The 19322-nt window shown below is 36.3% G+C and overlaps 1 protein-coding gene across 1 annotated transcript; it reads right to left on the bottom strand.

Annotated features, from left to right (window-relative positions):
* Window positions 1-4538: 4538 nt before the first annotated feature.
* LOC118349850 lies at window positions 4539-12232 on the bottom strand. The gene is made up of 6 exons (XM_035695606.1): window positions 12155-12232; window positions 11687-11743; window positions 11078-11502; window positions 8574-8719; window positions 7793-7896; window positions 4539-4971 (listed from the first exon to the last, which is right to left on the bottom strand). The coding sequence occupies exons 1-6, from the start codon at window positions 12230-12232 to the stop codon at window positions 4966-4968; spliced, it is 816 nt and encodes a 271-aa protein (XP_035551499.1). The 3' UTR covers window positions 4539-4965.
* Window positions 12233-19322: the final 7090 nt, after the last annotated feature.

Below are 19322 nucleotides of genomic sequence, written 5' to 3' on the forward strand. Positions count from 1 at the left end.
GTACGCTTACCTTGTGAATCAAATTCCACAATATGAAAAAGGATTGATTTTTTTTGGTATGGAAAGCTAATGGTTGAGATTGAGATTGAATCTGCAGAAAATGATTTTGAAAAAAATCATTGTGATTTTGAAACAAATAGACTTCCAGATTGAACCTGCAGAAAAAAGGAAAATCATTGTGGTTTTGAAACAAATGGACTTCCAGATTGAACCTGCAAAAAAAAGGACTTATTGTGATTTTTTTTGCATACCTAGAAAATCACTCATTTTTCATACCAAAAAAATCATTTTCTGCAGATTCGATCCACAAATTGGAAAACCTCCCAAACCCTCTCTCTCTACCCATGAAGAAAACCTTCCACGATTTTGTTATGTTTCACTCGGTTTTTTTAAAAAAAAAAAAAAAAAAATCTTGGCTGACGTGTCAACCGATTTCTCGGGAGTTTCCCACTCCCGGTTGCATGTAGCAGAACTGTAATTTTTTACACCGCACACTGGTTGAGTTCTTCCATGTCACAGTTAGGTTTCACTCTCTCTACTTAGCTTCTATGCTTTATCAACTGAACAACCTTGTTTCTTTCTTGCAAGTGAATACCAATATAACTTCCATCCGGTACGAATTCTTATCAGCTTTGTACTTGTCTCCCCCAACTACCTTATCAAACCCTCAACCAATTCCTAAACGAGAAGTCTTCGCATCCTTATTTGGGAAATTTGGTTCAAAAGAAAAATGCAGCCGGGTTCGGTATTATCCTTATCTCCCAGTCCCAGTTTCAATCTATATCCACTTCCAAGCGGATTTGTAGAAGTCACAGCCGAAGTTACCGAAGATATTGCGGCAAAGATGAAGTTCGACCCCAGCCCCAACAAGAATACCAGGAAGTTCGTCAATATCAATCTTGTCGAGAGTTTTAACGTTTATTTTCAAAGCAAACCCATCTACGGAAATAAAGTCATGTATTGTTGAGAAATGGCTGGAAAAATGAATGTTTAGGCTCGATACAGTGATAGTTTCATCTTATCATTATAATTTTCTCAAATTTTCATATAAAATATAATAAATAATTTAAAATTTTCATATCTCAGAACAATAATAATATTAAAAAATAATATTCTAATAATATTTTATTCAATTAATCTAAAATCATCTCATCTAATCTCATTTCTTTTAGAATGGTAGACTCTTGAGATAGTTGAACAATACAAATATCATTCTCATTCTAAAAATCACCAATCCAAGTTCACAGCAACACTTATGACCAATAAGCCTGACCAACGTTATCTACAAAATTATCACCAAAATGCTGGCCAATCGCCTTAAGACCATTGTGCCTCGCATCATTTCTCCCCTTCAAATGGCTTTTGTTCTAGGCCACAACATCAAGGAAAATACTTTGATTGCCCATGAGTTGTTTCAACGCCTAAAATCAAATTGGGTAGAAAGGATCAAATGGCAATTAAGCTAGATATGAAAAGGCCTTCGACTACGTAGAGTGGGATTTCTTATTTGCGGTGATGAAAGTGTTGGGTTATAATAGTGGGTGGATAAATCTGATTAAAGAATATGTCACAACAACTTTCTTCTCAATCCTTATAAATGGCTTACCTAGAGGATTTTTCAAAGCACAAAGAGGACTTGGACAAGGTGACCCCATATCGCCTTAGACTTTTATTTATGCACAAAGGTGTTATCTAGATTAATAGTTAGATTGGAAGTACAAGGCAACTTTGAAGATATCCAATTAAGTTGAATAGAGTCCTCCAATATCACCTTTTATTTGGAGATGATTTAATCATTTTTTGAAAAGCAAGTGAAACAAATGCTCAAGCAATCGCTAACAGTTTGGGAAAATATCAGGATTAGTTTTTTCTTAAAATATCAGGATTGGTTAGGAGAAACAATCAACCAAAACAAGTCCTCAATTTACATATCAAGAATACCAATCATGCCACCATAGTTGCAATTTATCTAAAAATGCCATACAAGCTATCATCATCCAAAATGAAGTACTTAGGCCTTCCAACCTCATTTGGCAGAGCAAAAAATGATAGTTTCAAAGAGCTACTGAAGAAAATAAATAAAAAACTTGAGGGTTGAAAATCAAAGCTACTCTCACAAGCAGGAAGAACCATGTTAATCAAAACAGTGGCAAACACAATTGCTTCATACCAAATGTCAATACATCTACTATCAAAATCAGTTTGCGAATCTTTGAAAACAAGTTTTAAAACTTTTTTATGGGACTTTGCCAAAGAACAAAAGGATAATTTGACTTTGAAATCTTGGAGATCCCTAAATAATGTAGTGGAATTGGTTTGAGATAAATGGAAAACATGAATTTAGCTTTATAATTAGCTAAAACGAGATGGAAAATGAGTCAAACAAATCGAAGTTTGTTGCATTCTCTTCTTCAAATGGCAAAATACCTGAACACATCCAACGTCAAATCCGACCGATTCATGGTTATGGAAAGGAATCCTCAAGACAAGTGAAACAAATGCTCAAGCAATCGTTGACAGTTTTTGAAAATATTAGGATTGGTCTGGACTAAGAATCACCAAAACAAGTCCTCAATTTACATAACAAGAAATACAATCACGACACCAAAGTTGCAATTTCTCTGAAAATGCCATACAAGCTATCATCATCCAGAATGAAATAAATAGGGCTTCAATCTAATTAGGTAGAGCAAAAAATGACAATTTGAAAGAGCTACTGAAGAAAATAAATAAAAAACTTGATTGTTGGAAATCAAAAATACTTTCACAAGCAGGAAAAACCATGCTAATCAGAACAGTGTCAATCACAATTCCTTCATACCAAATGTCAATACATCTACTGTCAAAATAAGTTTGCAAATCTCTAAACACAAGTTTTATAATTTTTGTTGGGCTTCGCCAAAGAACAAAAGCTTAATTTGACACTAAAATCTTGGAGATCTATTTGTCAACCAAAAAATGCAGTGGAATTGGTTTGAGATAAATGGAAAACATGAATTTAGCTTTATAATTAGCTAAAAAGAGATGGAAAATGAGTCAAACAAATCGAAGTTTGTTGCATCCTCTTCTTCAAACGGCAAAATACTTGAACAAATCCTACGTCAAACCCGACCGATTCATAGTTATGGAAAGGAATCCTCAAGACAAGTGAAACAAATGCTCAAGCAATCGTTGACAGTTTTTGAAAATATTGGGATTGGTCTGGACTAAGAATCAACCAAAACAAGTGCTCAATTTACACAATAAGAAATACAATCACGACACCAGAGTTGCAATTTCTCTGAAAATGCCATACAAGCTATCATTATCCAGAGAAGTAAACTTGAGGGTTGGAAATCAAAGCTACTTTCACAAGCAGGAAGCACCATGCTAATCAGAACAGTGTCAATCACAATTCCTTCATACCAAATGTCAATACATCTACTGTCAAAATAGGTTTGCAAATCTCTAAACACAAGCTTTAAAAATTTTTGTTGGGCTTCGCCAAAGAACAAAAGCTTAATTTGACTTTAAAATCTTGGAAATCTATTTGTCAACCAAAAAATGCAGTGGAATTGGTTTGAGATAAATGGAAAACATGAATTTAGCATTATTAGCAAAACCAAGATGGAAATTGAGTCAAGCAAATCCAAGTTTGTGGCATTCTCTTCAAATGGCAAAATACCTAAATACATCCATACTACAAGAAAATTGCTTATTTACGACCAGTTATTTTCAGCGAAATAATTATTTCCAATTAAAATGAGTTTGTTTTTGTCGTAAATAGTCATTTTTGTTGCAAAAAATGTCACAAATATCCATTTTTCTTGTAGTGCCAATGTCAAACCCGACCAATTCATGGTTATGGAAAGGAATTATCAAGACAAGAGAGCTACTCTCAAAAGGTACATGCTATCAAATATTCAATGGGCTATATGTAAATGTATGGTCAGAAGCTTGGATTCCAACAATAGGAAATTTTACATCAAAGCCTTTCCATCAAATGAATGAGACACAACCTTTTTTTATGCTCTGATCTGATTATACATAAGACTCATTCATGGAACACCCAAAAAAATGATAACCCTTTTTGAGCAAGAAAGCATCACAGAAATCCAAAAAATTCCTCTACCTCAGAATAATCAAAGAATGGACTCCATGTTTTGGACACCAAGCCACAATGGTAAATTCTGTGTTAAAATACTTAGCATATAAGTGCAAAAAATTCTAGTATACCATTGCCAAAATTTTCAAGCATGATACTGAAAAAACTTTGGCACTTGAAAATCCATGACTACCATAAGTTACTAATTTGAAAAATCATTTGGAACATTCTTCCCACCAAGAGAAGACTAAAAAATCATTCCAAACCTTCCTTCAAATAGTTGTCCACTGTGTAGTGAATGTGAAGAAACCCATGTTCCATCTTGTCATTGAATGTCCAATCACTAACTCTGGAACCAAAGCAGCTAGCCCTTAAATCTCACATTATTGTCAATTAACTCAATGCAGGATTGGATATTGATTATTATTAACCCAGAGCCTATTCTGGGATTAAATTCATTGGAAAAATATCTATTCTAGATATTTGTAGTATTAATGTTAGATTTTATCTGGAGAAAACGGAATGATAGAATCCATAATCAATCAGTATTATCTTTGTGGAAGGCAAATGAATAGTTGGAAATCTCCTACCAAGCATATTTACAAGCATGTAAAGAAAAATTAAAATCTCAAACAATACTGAATTGGCAACCATCACCTCAGAACCAGTTGAGTATTTCTTTTAACAATGTAGTGAGAGACTCATATTCAACATCTTCAGTAGTAGGCCGTGACTTAGAAGGTAAGATTCTAGAAATATGGACATAAAAAATTCAATCTATAAATGCAGTCATTGCAGAAGCCTCTTCAGCCTTGCTCGCAAGAAAGATGGTAGATTACCTACAAAACGTTATTTCATTTTGGAAGGTGACGCTCAATTGGTTATCTCTGCCATAAAAGGGGAAACTTCATCAGCATATAGCAGATAACTCCAATCATTACAAAAATTTATCAATCTCTAAATTAATGTGCGCACTCAGTGACACAATGGATAGCAACCAACTTAATATTTGATTGCATACCTTTAGACAATCTACCTAGATGTATTTTTATATTGATAGTGGCAAGGACCCCTTCAAACATTGAGAATTGTTGTAATATTTCTATATCAATATTAATTAGAAAAAAAAATACCACATCAAGTTATTAAGAACAAGAGGATAATTATTTCCTTCCTTATCAACTCTGACCATAAGCACCTTGGAGAGTTTTGGATTCAGAGATGAGTTGAGATAGGTTGAGATGGTTTGTGAATAGTAGAATAAAAGTTGAATTATTTATTATTTTGGTGTGAAAATTTAGAAAAGTTATTTTGGGATTTGAAAAAGTTGAATTGTTTATTATATTTTGTGTGGAAATTTGGAAAAATTGTAATGATGAGATTAGTTGAGGTGCGTTTTAAATCCAAACCTCTCCTAAAGTTAAAGTCTGACCATAGACTTATATTGTCTCGAAGTTACTTTTCCAATTTACAACCAAGTTGTGGGATCTTTTAACAAATTTAATAACGTTTTTCTAACTGTGTTCACGTCAAAAGTTGGGGAGTATCCTTCAACCTCGTTCTAGAGATCCTTTCTAGAGTCTTTCAAATTCTAGAAAATATTTTTTTGAAGGATAAGAGGATAGTAATTACAAAGCCGCTTCCCAACGGTCCGGCTGTTTTTGTGTGAAAAACAGCCCTCCAATCAAGTAATGACACGTAAGAAAAAACACACAAAAGGCAATATGGTAGACCACAGAGAATCAAGGTAGTTCCTTTGTCATTTGCACCGCCCAAAAGCATTTGGGTTGCTCGCTGCTTCACTGGTCTGTGCACCTCCCTCAGTTCGACCCCGACGCCGACGCAAGCATCTCAGTCCGACGCCGACGTGCAACGCGACGACTCGAAGGCATGACCAACGCCCCTCTCTTGCACTAGCACGACGCGATTCTGGGCCAGATTGCACCACCCCTTTCTTGTGGCACTTGCCAAACATCTCTGATCTCATTTGCACCGCCCCAATCTTAGTTTGATGCCGACGAAGCTTAGAAAGTCCGACGCCGACGCAACCAGTTGCCCACAAGGATTTCATGGCTGACACTCAGGTATGTGTTTGATTAAATGCCACAAAGGGTAGTAAATGGCTGATACTCAGTTGCCCACAAGGATTTCATGGCTGACTCTCAAGATTTCTAGCTTTGTTAAGCCTTTCTTCTTAATCTTCTAAGTAAATTCAAATTTATTTGCATAAAAGGCTTGCAAACAAAGCTATTCTACCTCTGTCCATTAAACCTAATTTCAAGAACCATAAAAAATACGATTAATGGCCTATATAAACCATTATTCTGGCTTATGTAAACCATTCTCCACCTGGCCTATGTTTGCGATGATGTAATGTCTTGTAGCTAGGTGCTTATCTAGTAGTCAGCCCTTTGATGGCCTATGAGGACATCTCTTTGCAGAAAAGATCAACTAGACCAACTGATCATTATTGTCAATAATCTTGCCATCATATTGCGTTTCTCTTTGTTTATTCTAAGTCTATAGTTAATTCTTGACATAAAGCAGGGAACAATTAAGTTTGATGATTTGGTGAACTCTATGTTAGGAGAATATGCAATCTGATTGGTTTGCACCTTTTATTAATTTTAACTATGTTATAGCTGCAACTATACTTGTATCAACTATACTTTTTAACGCACACAAATGTTATGAATAACTATTGAATTTATAATTTCAATGTTTAATGCGGTTGTTTTGAATAACTAATGAGTTTATAATGTGGTGGTTTTGTATTGAAGGAAAAAAATTCTTAGGTTGATAGTGATGAACTTGAGGCTGAAAGTGTAGATGGACAATGTAATGTCAATGTTGAAGATGGGGTGATTGTTGAAGATAACATAAATGTCGAATATTGTGTGAATGTTGAATATGGTTTGAATGTCGAAAATGGGGTTAATGTTGAAGATGGAGTGAATGTCGAAGAAGAAGTGAATGTGGAAGATTCGAGTTGTAGTCCTTTGGAGCCATACATTGGCATGATATTTGACGATGTGGAAGACACCCAAGCATTTTACAAGGCATATGCAAGACGAAAATGTTTTGCAATTCGGACCAATCATACTTGGTTGTCGAGAGATGATAAAAAACTTTGTGCAGTAGACTATGTTTGCACAAGGGAAGGATTTCGGAGGGTAAGTCGAAAAGAAAAAGAACGAACAGTTCCTGAACTTGCCAAGACAAAGATTGGATGTAAAGCAATGATGAGAATAAAAAAAGATGGTGAGAAGTGGATAGTGAACAAGTTTGTGGTTGGACATTACCATGTTCTACTTACACCGAGGAGTACTAGTTTACTTCGTTGAAATAGGAAAGTTACTAAAGTCCAAAAAAAACTTATTATGACTTTGAATGAATCCGGTGTACCGACAAGGAAGATTATGTCAGTGTTGAGTAAAGAATCAGGTGGTGACTTCAATGTTGGATGTATTGGTAAGGATGTTGGATGTTGAAAGTTACTTGGAAAATAAAAGGAGAAAAGTATTTGAAGAGGGGGATGCACAAAGGTTATATTCTTGCTTTCTTGAGCGACAACTCACAGAACCTGTATTTGTGTACCCCATGCAAGTTGATAACGATGGGTGTATGGAAAGTTGTTTTTGGGCCGATGCGCGATCAAGAGCTGCATATCAGTATTTTAGAGATGTTGTTACATTTGATGCCATGTACCTGACCAATATTTATAAGATGCCATTTGTGCCATTTTCTAGAGTTAACTATCATCATCAGACCATAGGTACCATAAAACTCCCACAACATGATTGTTTCAAGTCCTGGATTGCAAACTAAGAGATTCTATAAAATTACAGATAGTTAACAAATAAGCCTCAAAGCCAAGGGTAAGAAACAATCTCTTTTAGAAGAATACAGATGAACTTCAATTACAAGCGCACAAACAGAGCATGTTTTGCCTATTCTTTGAACTTTGATGGTTAACAGAGAATGTAATGTAGCTAGAAAGTACATACAGAACATGTTGATAGTTAACAGACAAGCCTCAAAGCCAAGGGTCAAAAATATGGGGAATGAAAGCTGTATACCCATTGATCTTATAATATTTTGCCCCCTTTATCAATCTCACTCACTAAATATTCTAATACATGATGACAAATACAACATAAACTGGCTAGCCTAATTATAGTAACTTCTAGCTCTATAAATTGGCTTGTGACGCAAAGAGATTCGAGTTTACCCATGTGTATGCCAAACTTTATGCATACTAGACACTGGACTTAGCAAACCAATATGTATTGAATTAAGAGCATTACTTGCTGTGATAATTGACCCCCAGATTAATGTATAAGAAGAAATGAAATTCGAATCTCAGCCTAGTTGCCTATCATCCTGTGTATTCTCTAAGTTGTGGAATTTTGATTCCGGGCTAATAAATAATCATGTATTCAAACTAGTCAAATCATTTGTCAAATGAGAAATCCAGAAATGGGTATACCAATTTTGGGGATGAGCTTCGACGAAGCGGGGGTCCGATGCCTATTTGTGGGGATTTCCTTCGGGTTGAGCTTTGACGAAGGGGGAGTCTGACCGACGCCGATTCGTGGGGCTGAGCTTCGTGTTGAGCTTCGACTTCGAGTTGAGCTTCGATGAAGGGGGTGCTCGGGTTGAGAATCGACCTAGGGGATGCGATTCGGGGTTGTGAACGGGGGTGCGGGTGTGATTCGATGAAGGGGGATTGTCAGGTTGAACTTCGACCTAGGGGATGTGATTTGGGGGTGCGGGTGCGATTCGACGAAGTGCTGGGTTGCGAAGATGAATCGGGGGTGGGGGTGCGGGTGCGAAGGACGATGGCCTGTGCAAGGGATTTTCCAAACAAATTGATTTTATGATGTTTGATGGTTTAGGATAGATAATGTGGATGGCTTACGTGTAAGCTTATAAGTGGGAGGCTGTTTTTATGTGAATACAAACCGGACCGGCTGTAAGTATTTCTCTAGTAATTATTGTTTCCTTCCTTATCCGTAAATTAAAATCGAGAATGTAAAGATGAATATCAAATATATATAACTGGGATTGAGAAAAGAAATTTGTAATCGTGAATTATGTAATCGTTGCATAATCGTTTTGAAAAAAGTGAATAAAATATGAGATTCATATGAAAAAAATTAATTTTTTAATAATAGACCTTACTCATTTTTAAAGTGATTACGTAACATTTACGTATTTTACGGTTGTATATAGAATTATTCAATTGGATAATATGATAGCTCTGCCCCACTCTACGTAATGGCAACTAAACTCTATTAATAGCCCTTCCTGCAAGCCTACACAGCTGTTTGACGGTTCACACAATTCAGTTTTTAAAACAAAATAATGTAAAAAATACACTTTGATCATGCTATTTTTACAAGTTAATAGCAACTAAACCAATCCCAATAATTCAGTAGATGCCCATTATAAGTCCCAGCCATCCAACACAGACTCATTGTCTTTCTTGTTCTACAAACCTCAGTTGAGAAGCAAAAGAAAACACACACAGAAAGAAGCAGAGTTAACGATAGAAAGAAATGAATTCAGAAAAGAGACATAGCAGCACAGTGAGCTTTGTTTCCAAAACAATGCTCAGAATCTTTCATACTTCAGCTGTTCTTGGAATCTGTGCATTGGTCTTGGTTCTGAGCTCATCACACACTGGCACTGTCCATGCAGGTCGGCCTCAACGCCAACTGGGATGGATGCCCGTTGGGTCAACCTGCAAGGGCACCATATCGGAGTGCCTGACCGGAGGAGAGGTCGAGCTGGACTCGGAGATCAGCAGGCGCATTCTAACTGGCACCATCGGCTATCGTGCGCTGCGACAGGACAAGGTACCGTGCTCAAAACGTTCCAATGGCACTTATTCTAGCTACCAGATCTGCCATGGTTATAAAGGTAACCCGTATAGGCGCGGCTGCAGTCCCATCACAAGGTGCAGGGGGGGGTTGATGTCTCTCAATCTCACTCTCTCTTCCCCCTATTTTCTTTAATTTCTTTTATATGGGTTTATTTTTTGCATGAAGAAATTGGAAGCGAGAGACGTTGGTGGTGAAGGGGTCATCGAGCGTTGTCATTATTGTTGATGGAAAGGAAATATTGTTGCTATAATAATATTTGGATGTCTTTGTATGTTACAGTGTTTGTAAAATTAAAATATATAGCCTTGGAGCAATATTGCTATTTAATAAATTTTTTTTGTTATTTCCTATTATATTTATTGAATATCATTATTATATGTTTTTATATGGTCATATATATATATGACAATTTTTTAAAATAGAAAAATTAATAAACATGTCTAAAAATAATAAAATATCTAATTAAAAATATAATAAATATGATTGAAAATAATTAAAATTATAATTAAAATTTAGAATTTTGATGATTCTAGGACTCCTCCCTTCGCAGCAAACCAATAGGGTGCAACTGTGCATCTATTCGGAAAATTAATAGGAAGGTGCTCAATATTGTTCCACTTGGAGTTTTTTTTCCTTGGTCAATAATGAAATGATAAGGTTTATTTAACCATTATTTCATTCTTTTTTAACAATAATTAATCTCCTCTTTATTAATCAAATGTTGTTTCCTATTAAAGATATGATAATTTGATGGGTGTTATGCAAGAGAAATATTTTAATATCAAAATAATTTTATAAAAATATACTCATAAAATGACAATGGGGTTAACTCTTTTTTTTATTTTTTTATTTAACAGACATGGAGGTCAAGCCTCATTATTAATCATCATCTCTTATGGCAGAGGAGAGCAAAAGAACTGTGGTAACAAATCAAGACATTCAACTCCACAAAGGACCAACAACCAATAACCAATGAAGTGAAAAGGAAAAAAATCCCCATCCAAGAAACTAAAATCATTTTCTAGAACGTCGAATATAAGGAAAACCTCCCCTCTCCAATCTAATAATGCCTTTGATAAAAGAAGGAAGATCCGAAACTACATACCAAGCCCCAATAATCCCTTGGGCACCACGCTTTGCTAACCCATCTGTCGCTACATTAATCTCTCTAAAAGAGTGAGAATAGGAAATATTGAGCTTATCTAAACGTCTTAGAATTTCTTCCCAAAAATCTTCCATATACCAAAGGCCACATCTTTTCCTCTTCAGCCAGTGAATAACAAGCATAGAATCTAGCTCAATTTCTACATTTGTCAAACCCAAACTGTCAATGAGCCGAAGACCATGCAATAAACCCATTACTTCTGCATAGTTGTTCGAGTGATGTCCTAAAGACACTGCGAAACCACCTATGAAACCACCCTGAGAATTCCTTATAACCCCTCCTGCCCCTGCAAGACTTGGATTATCCACTGAATATCCATCTACATTTAACTTAACCCAGCTATCCTTAGGAGGCTGCCATTTTACCTTAGAAATACCCGATGTACATGATGAAGGAATATGAAGATTCAAGCATCGGAGTACCTATTTGTCTCACCTACTGAATTGCCTAGCCTCTTTCAATTTAATAGCTGCCCAGGAAAGCCAAAATCAAATAGAACACCATATTGTCTGAATAGATTCAACTACCCCCTCCATTCTCGCCCTGCACCTGCGCCACCATAGACGCCATGTTAAGATCGGCAGCAACAGACCAAGCAGCTGTCCACTGCAAGATGAATTCTTTGCTCTTCTATGCCAACATGCAACTCTATCCTTCCAGGGTTTACTCACCATTCTCGGCACTCCAAGTAACGTAGAGCAAACACTCCATAATTCTTCTGCAAATTCGCCTATTGCAAATACCCATGATCAAGATCTTCATAGGCATGAACTGAACAACAATCACATTGGGACACTAACGGAATACCGATCCTCCTAACTCGATCATCTAGTGGGAGACATTCATGCATTGCTTTCCGCATAGTTACATAAATTTTCTTTGGAAGGTCTGGATTCCAAACCCATCTCGCCAAAGGAAACTCAGACCCCTTCATTCTTATGCAATTCCAAGCACCACGTGTAGAGAAATTTCCATTAGAATTCGGTAGCTAGATTAATAAATCTTTACCCAATTTACCCTTCCAAGCTGTTCAATGATTTCCTCTGCTTTTCCATGCCCAACGAGCCGAGTAAATAAATCAACATTCCAACCCATTGCACACTTACAATCCTCTAGCTTCAAAGTCGACAAATCTACAACCTGTCGCTGATTACATAAAGTCTCATGCCCAAACCAGCAATCATGCCAAAACGAAACCTTGCCATCTTTAATTTTCCATTTTGAATTTGCATGTACTAATGGGACACTCTTCAAAAGCATCTTCCAAAACTTAGACCTTTTATGAGGAGCAACCAGTGAAATTTGTTGATCACCAACATATTTACTAAGAAAGAAAGTCGACCATAAAGACGAGCCTTGACGTAAATTCCATGCTAGCTTCATATGCAATGACATCTGTACCTCATGCAAATTCCGTAAACCTAAACCACCTTCAGAGACATGCTTGCAAATCTTCTCCCAAGAACACCATTTTCTCTTATTTTTTCCATCCTTTGCTCCCCAAAAAAATTAATTTTTTTAAATTTTGTGAATAATTGATTAGGGAGTCTGCATAATAGATAAACAATGCTTTGGTATACTTGCAAAGAGTTATTCTACTCATCTGCCGTTCTTCTCCAACACTACACACCCATGGATGACGTGGCTTTTTTTTTTCTTTTTCTTTTTTTCTCCTAAAAGTGAAACACATGTTTTACGGCTTTTACCCGATCTCTATTTCAAATCATCCTCCATTTCGAATTTTTCCCCTCCCCCGCGTACTCCCTCCGCCCGCCTTCACTCGCGGCGTTCAGGTCACATTTTTCAAACTTAGACTACATCCGGCACCGTCTGGCACCGTTGATGAAGACAACTGACCGAACAAAGTCATACCCAGGTTTTCTCTCTCTCGATGTACATGGCTGGGTTATTTTTACACTTATTTTACAGGTTTTCTCTTCTTTCTTGGATGTGTTTGTGTTTGTTTGTACATGGCTGAGTTCTTATATATCGTGAACATGACAGATTTTATATTGCCCAACTTTGTCTTCTTTGTTTGGGTTTTTCTTAAATACAAAGTAATGTATTTCTTTCGTACCTCTATATAGAAAGATTGGATTTTTTTTTTCTCTGCAATTTGGAAGCTGGAGGTAACTGACCGATTTGGATTAGCAACAAAGATCCTAGGGTTTTTTTATTATTACTAGAGATGGATGGTGGGTGGGGATTGTTTTCGTTGCTTTCGATGAAGCTATCAGAGGTGGGTGGGGGTTGTTTTTCATGGTTAAGTAAAATATACTACATGCTCAATTGTTTGAATTGGATTGGGGCAGATTCTCTTTGATTCATCATTCTGGTATGGCTATCACCTATACTACCGTAGTTTTAGTCCTGACATAGTGGTTATACTGTAATCGTATATGGATCTTGATGGTGATCCATTTGAAGCAATTAAAGGCAATTAAACAAAGGTTGGTACAATTTAAACATGGGACCTGTCTTTAAAGTATCATCTAGATCATGTTTGCAGCTCTTATTGAAAGTATCAAAACCTGTGTTTTGGGCTAATTGCGGTGTACTCAGCACATAAGAAATTTAATGAACTTTCATTCGAATAAAAAAGTATTAGTATTAATTTACACGATTCGGTGGAATTCAGTCCTTGATAAGAGGTAGAAACTTGAAATTGTCTCAACCAAATCATTTATCTATTTTTCTAATAAATTAAAATGTTATGAAAAAAATTCTGGACAACTTATCTTAGGGGCATTGTTTTCCTCCATATTTACTTAACCGTTTAATTGTCAACCTTTTTAAATATTTGATGATGAATCACAGCATGGTGAGATCTTGAAAGCTCAACTTGGTTCTAACGTCGACGATATTGTTGGAACACAGTGTAGTTCTGTCACACTACCAACGCCACTGGGCAATGAGGAAGTGAGGCTGCGGTTGTAACTTAGTTTATTGTTGTGGCTATGAGGCTTTGTGATGAAAGATGCTATGGGTGCGAGACACTTTAATGTAAAGCGTATAATTTGTTGTAAAGAATGTAACACAGCAAATGATGGCTTGTTGTGATTTGTAATATGTAGTTTAAAGAACTGAGTAGTTCACACAGCAATTTTCATTGACTTCTCTTGTGTTTTATAATATGCTGGGTGCTTGTTGAGTTAATTTAGGATTTAAAATCATATTGACAATGTCACCTTGTTGTGCCACTTCAATCCCATTCTCAATAGATAATTGTACCATGCTTTTGGCAGATAAATCATGTATTCTAGCTAACTAGTTGATTGAATTTGTTTTGGTTTTGGGTGCAATATGATATTCTTGGTGTAGCAGTTGGGTGTGTATATATGTTGGGTTAATTTATTTTGCTTGTTTGCACTTGTAAGTAGACAGGTTTGTGGTGCATCTCCATATTTTATTACGCTCGTATGAATATAGCGGAAAATAAGGACCATAAATGATGATGTTTTGTTGACCACAACATCACAGAGAATACCACAAATAAACTGATGTACATTAAAAGGAGATTGCAGCATCAGCTAGCACTGAGCTGGAAGCAATAGCTCATTTCCATGCTAGAGGTGGTTATTGCAGTGTAATTAGATAGCATTTCTACTGATGATATTATGAATTTCTTTCATTTTTTTTTTTACGTCTAATTGAGATGGGTGTGTATACATTATGGCATTTCATCTGACATAACCAATAAGAGCTTAAGAAATTGTAATCATACAAGATGGAACCAGTGACTATGGACACCTTGTCCCAATAAAATCCTATATACAGGTTTTACTAGAAAATGAAGAATATTAATGAACCATAACCACATAATCAAATTAGCAATATCTGTCAGAAACATAGTCGAAACCATTCATTTACAAATAACAATAACACAATACATTTATAGTCCATACCAACACAAAACTAGTATAATAGATAACACTCAATACATACACAATAATATACTTGCACATCTATTCTCTACAATCCGCTTTTGAATTTTATCCTCTTGCTTGTGAAGATCATTCTCTCTCTCAATTAGTTTATCATTTTTTTTTTGAACTTCATACTTGCGCAATAATAAATCACGCTCCCTCTTCCGAACTACATTCTCTCTTGTTAGAATTTTCTCCTCTACCAGTTGAAGTATATCTGTCCATAAGAAGAATTGGCATATTGCTTCTCCCTGCATACAATTCAAGAATTTCAAACGTTAAATATGACAAATTAAAAAGCAATACAAAAATATGACAAAAAAAAAAATGCTTAACTATGTTATACTTCAAGCAAGTATAAAATTTCATTCCAGGAGTTTTGTTAGTTTGGGAGGTCTTTAATGGGACTTTCAAACCACACCAACATGTTAGTGATTCCATTTAAAAATCATCAACTACACATGATAATGAATGACTCGATTCCATAAGTGATCTAAAAGAGACAGTGAAAATATTTAATGCCAAAGTTTACAAAATTGTAATAAACACCGTACTCATGCAGAATAATTGCGACATTTCAGGTCTGCATCAACGTGCATTTGGGTCCATATATCAATATGTCCTTGGCATAGAGTCTAGAGGAAACGTTGTTGTGGTGTATGAACTTAATGTAATTGCACTTGATTGAATAATACTATAGACCATGCATAGAAGCATGCATTCATTACTGCATAATGCTTGTTCTGGAGTCTAGCTGTTCCAGAGCTGTAATCCAATATGGTGAATATACCTTAAATGACAAGATGGCTGATATATGAGTAATTCTACTCATTTAATCACATCTTCAATGAGGAATTATGTCATATTAAATATATATAAGTATGCCTACAAAAAATATACATGAAAGTATATATCATATTTATCAACTATATCAGAACTCGGGTGGAAAAGCACAAGTTTGATAAATATGATTTTGGAACAAGAAAAGAAATTACAGGAAACAAAGCGTGAGGCTCTTGAAACAGTCAGAAGTGAGTTAAATAAGAAGTTCATGGCAAAAACAGGGGATTGAAGTTCAACAACAGGTGGTATGAATGGGGTTCCGCCACCAACTAAAGAATGTATATTCTAAAAGAATTGCAATGGTTTAGAAAAGCAGTCAAGTTCAAGCACAACAATAAGTAGTTAGTTGTTGTAAATGGATGTGAAGCAATAAATGGGAAATGGGAAGCAAAGAATAAGAAAGAAGCATAATTCATAATAACCCACCCCACCTCCCTACCAAAAAACAAAGGAAAAAAAAGTAAAGAAAGAGGAAGAAAAACTGGCCTGCACACCTACTTCTTAGAAAGTTGAACAAATCGGCAACAATGCCTTTCAAAATTGAAACCAGTAAGCATTGGATGTAAACAACATGAGATATATATATATATATATATTTATATTCTTTCAATTATGCATGAGCTGCCCATAAATGCACGGTAAACAAGCATGCCCAACTTAAATATGGTTTTAATATACACCCAATCCTTTTCATTTGGCCCAGATCTTATTTCTTCTACCCAAGACTTAATCCATGCATGAGGTGGAAGAGAAAACCCAAGACCAACATAGATCTGAAGAGAATGAAAGAGGATGAGTTTTCCTTCCAAAATAATGATCTCTTTTTCCCATTATCTTCGGTTTCTTCTTTTCTCCTAGAGTTTCCAAACCAGAACACAGATCGTGATTGGCACAACCATGGACACACACAATGTCCATTTCGCTCAGTAAATCCATCAAACAGTCGATGGGCAGAACCAAAAACATAGTTACATTCAAGAAACGATTAAGAGAAAACAACTTCCATACAAAAAAACACAATAGAAAACCCAACTCAATGTTTCTCTTCTACTCAAGAAACCCAACTTAAACATCGTCACTGTATTGGCGAACCAAAAAGAAGGATTCGGCCGAAAACTTACTGTGATGTAGGGGATGAGCTAAGTTGGACACGCACGCACGTATGTCTTCGAGTCAGATTTGGACGTAGTAGTTTCCTCCAATATGGAATCGAGTCACAGATCAGGTTTAGAGAGAGAGAGTGTACGAAACAGAGAGATGGAGAGAGGGATACAGAAGTGAGAGAGGGAGAGAGGGCTCGAGGCTCAAACGAGAGGGGAAGACGTACTCTGTTGAGAGGCCTTTCTGCGTTTTGCGCGTATGAGAAGTGAGGGTCAGATCTGAGGGCACATCGATGAGTGTAAAATCGTGACGTGGCAATCAGAACGGATTCGCCACGTCACGGTGTGTGGTGTTGGAGAAAAGAACCGGCTTAGGAGGAGAATTTCTCACTTGACATGCTTTAATAAGAGAAGCCGAGCCCCACTAGATAAAAGTCTCGCTTTCCTCCTTCCAACTGATCCTGAATTTTACTAACCATGTCCTCAAAATGAGCACTCAACATTCGACCAGAAACAATTGACACGCTCAAATAATTGAGTGGAAACATCCCTTCCATAAAACCCGTTACCTGAAGCAACATACGCCTTCGAGGTGAAGTAATATGTTTAGAGAAAAAATAGAGGACTTTCTCTTATTCACCATTTGGCTTGACCACTCTTCATAAACTTTCAAAACATTAGTAATAGACCTCAAAGACACCTTGCTTCCATTAGAAAAAAAAAAGCACAATATCATCAATGTAAAGAAGATGAGAGTTAATAGGAGTACCTCTTGGATGATAGAATGGAACCATTTTTCCCAATTCCACCTTTTTTTTTTTTTTTATCATTCTAGTAAAAATTTCTTGTACTAAAGTAAACAAATAAGGTGAAAGTGGATCTCCATGTCGTAGGCCTCTCCCCCTTTAAAAAAACCTTAGGAATACATTCGTGATCATAGAAAATCATGTAGTAGTGATTCATTACCGAATAAGCGAGCAAAACAATTCTGAGAAGCCAAACAACCTCAAAACACACAACAGAAATGCTTAGTCAACACTATCGTAAGCCTTTGCCATGTCAATTTTCATAACTACATTTCCACCATGAATTGGCCTATTAATAGCATGTATCATCTCTTGTGTTAGACTGATGTTTTCAAAAATACTCCGGCCCAAGATGAATGCTCCTTGTTCTGGCGAAATTATTTTAGTTAATAGCGGTGCAAGTCGATTAACCAAAATCTTAGCACAATTTATAAAACACCGAACATAAGCTTATCAGTCTAAATTTATCAAAACTTGTTGGATTTGCCACTTTTGGAATCAGAACCAAGTAAGAACCAGTATAAAACCAAGGGAGTGCCATACCTCTAAAAAACTCAGCCACTGCCACAACAACATTAGAACTAACAATATGCCAACCGGACATATAAAAACCCGAGCCAAACTTGTTAGGACCCAGGCTACTATTTACTGGGATAGAAATCGAGGCCTCATAAATTTACTGCGATGTCGGAATACTACATAAAGCCTCATTATCAACCTGTTGAATCACCTCCTGCACCAGACCCTCCAAATTCGGTTCTACATGAGATGCAACAGCTTCCAATTTTTTTTTTAAATATCGAACTGCTCCTTCATGAATCTACTCTGGAAAGGAGAGAATTGAGCCATCTTCAAGCTACATTTCCTTCACTTCTTTATAATTTCGGCGACAACACGAAAAAACATCGCATTTGCTTCACCATTTTGTATCCAAGTGCTTAGCTTGTTGTGCCAATCTTTGCTCTTCTTTGTCAAGCTAAACTGAAAGTTCAACTTGAGATACAACAAGGTTAGTTTTGACATCTTCCGAAAATGCAGTTTGCAAACTTTCCTCTAATAAACTTATCCGATCTTCAAGTTCCGCAATATGCTTCTCAGTCCTGCCAAAAACTTGTTTATTCCATAATCTAAGAGCCACCTTCAAAGCTTTGAGTTTCCTCATCAAGTTGTCGAGCTTAGAGCCCCTTTCTACGCCATTCCAAGCCAGAGAAACACAATGAAAAAATTGGTCATGATAAACCCACATCTGCTAGAATTTGAAGGAAGGAAACCCGTACTGATCCAACTTTGCATCCAACAAAAACTACATTGGTGCATGGTTCGAAAAAGTCCTATTGAGGTACTTCATATGAGCATCAGGAAAAGCATCTAAAGCTACATCGTTAAGAAAACACGATCCAAACGTGCCCATCTTTTAGAGAGACTTGCATGCCCATTACACCAAGAAAGAGGCTGACTAGAAAATCGCATCTCTAACAAACCACAAGCATCCACCCAGTTATTAAAATCA

Source organism: Juglans regia, chromosome 11, assembly GCF_001411555.2.
Source record: "Juglans regia cultivar Chandler chromosome 11, Walnut 2.0, whole genome shotgun sequence".
Classification (NCBI taxonomy): domain Eukaryota; kingdom Viridiplantae; phylum Streptophyta; class Magnoliopsida; order Fagales; family Juglandaceae; genus Juglans; species Juglans regia.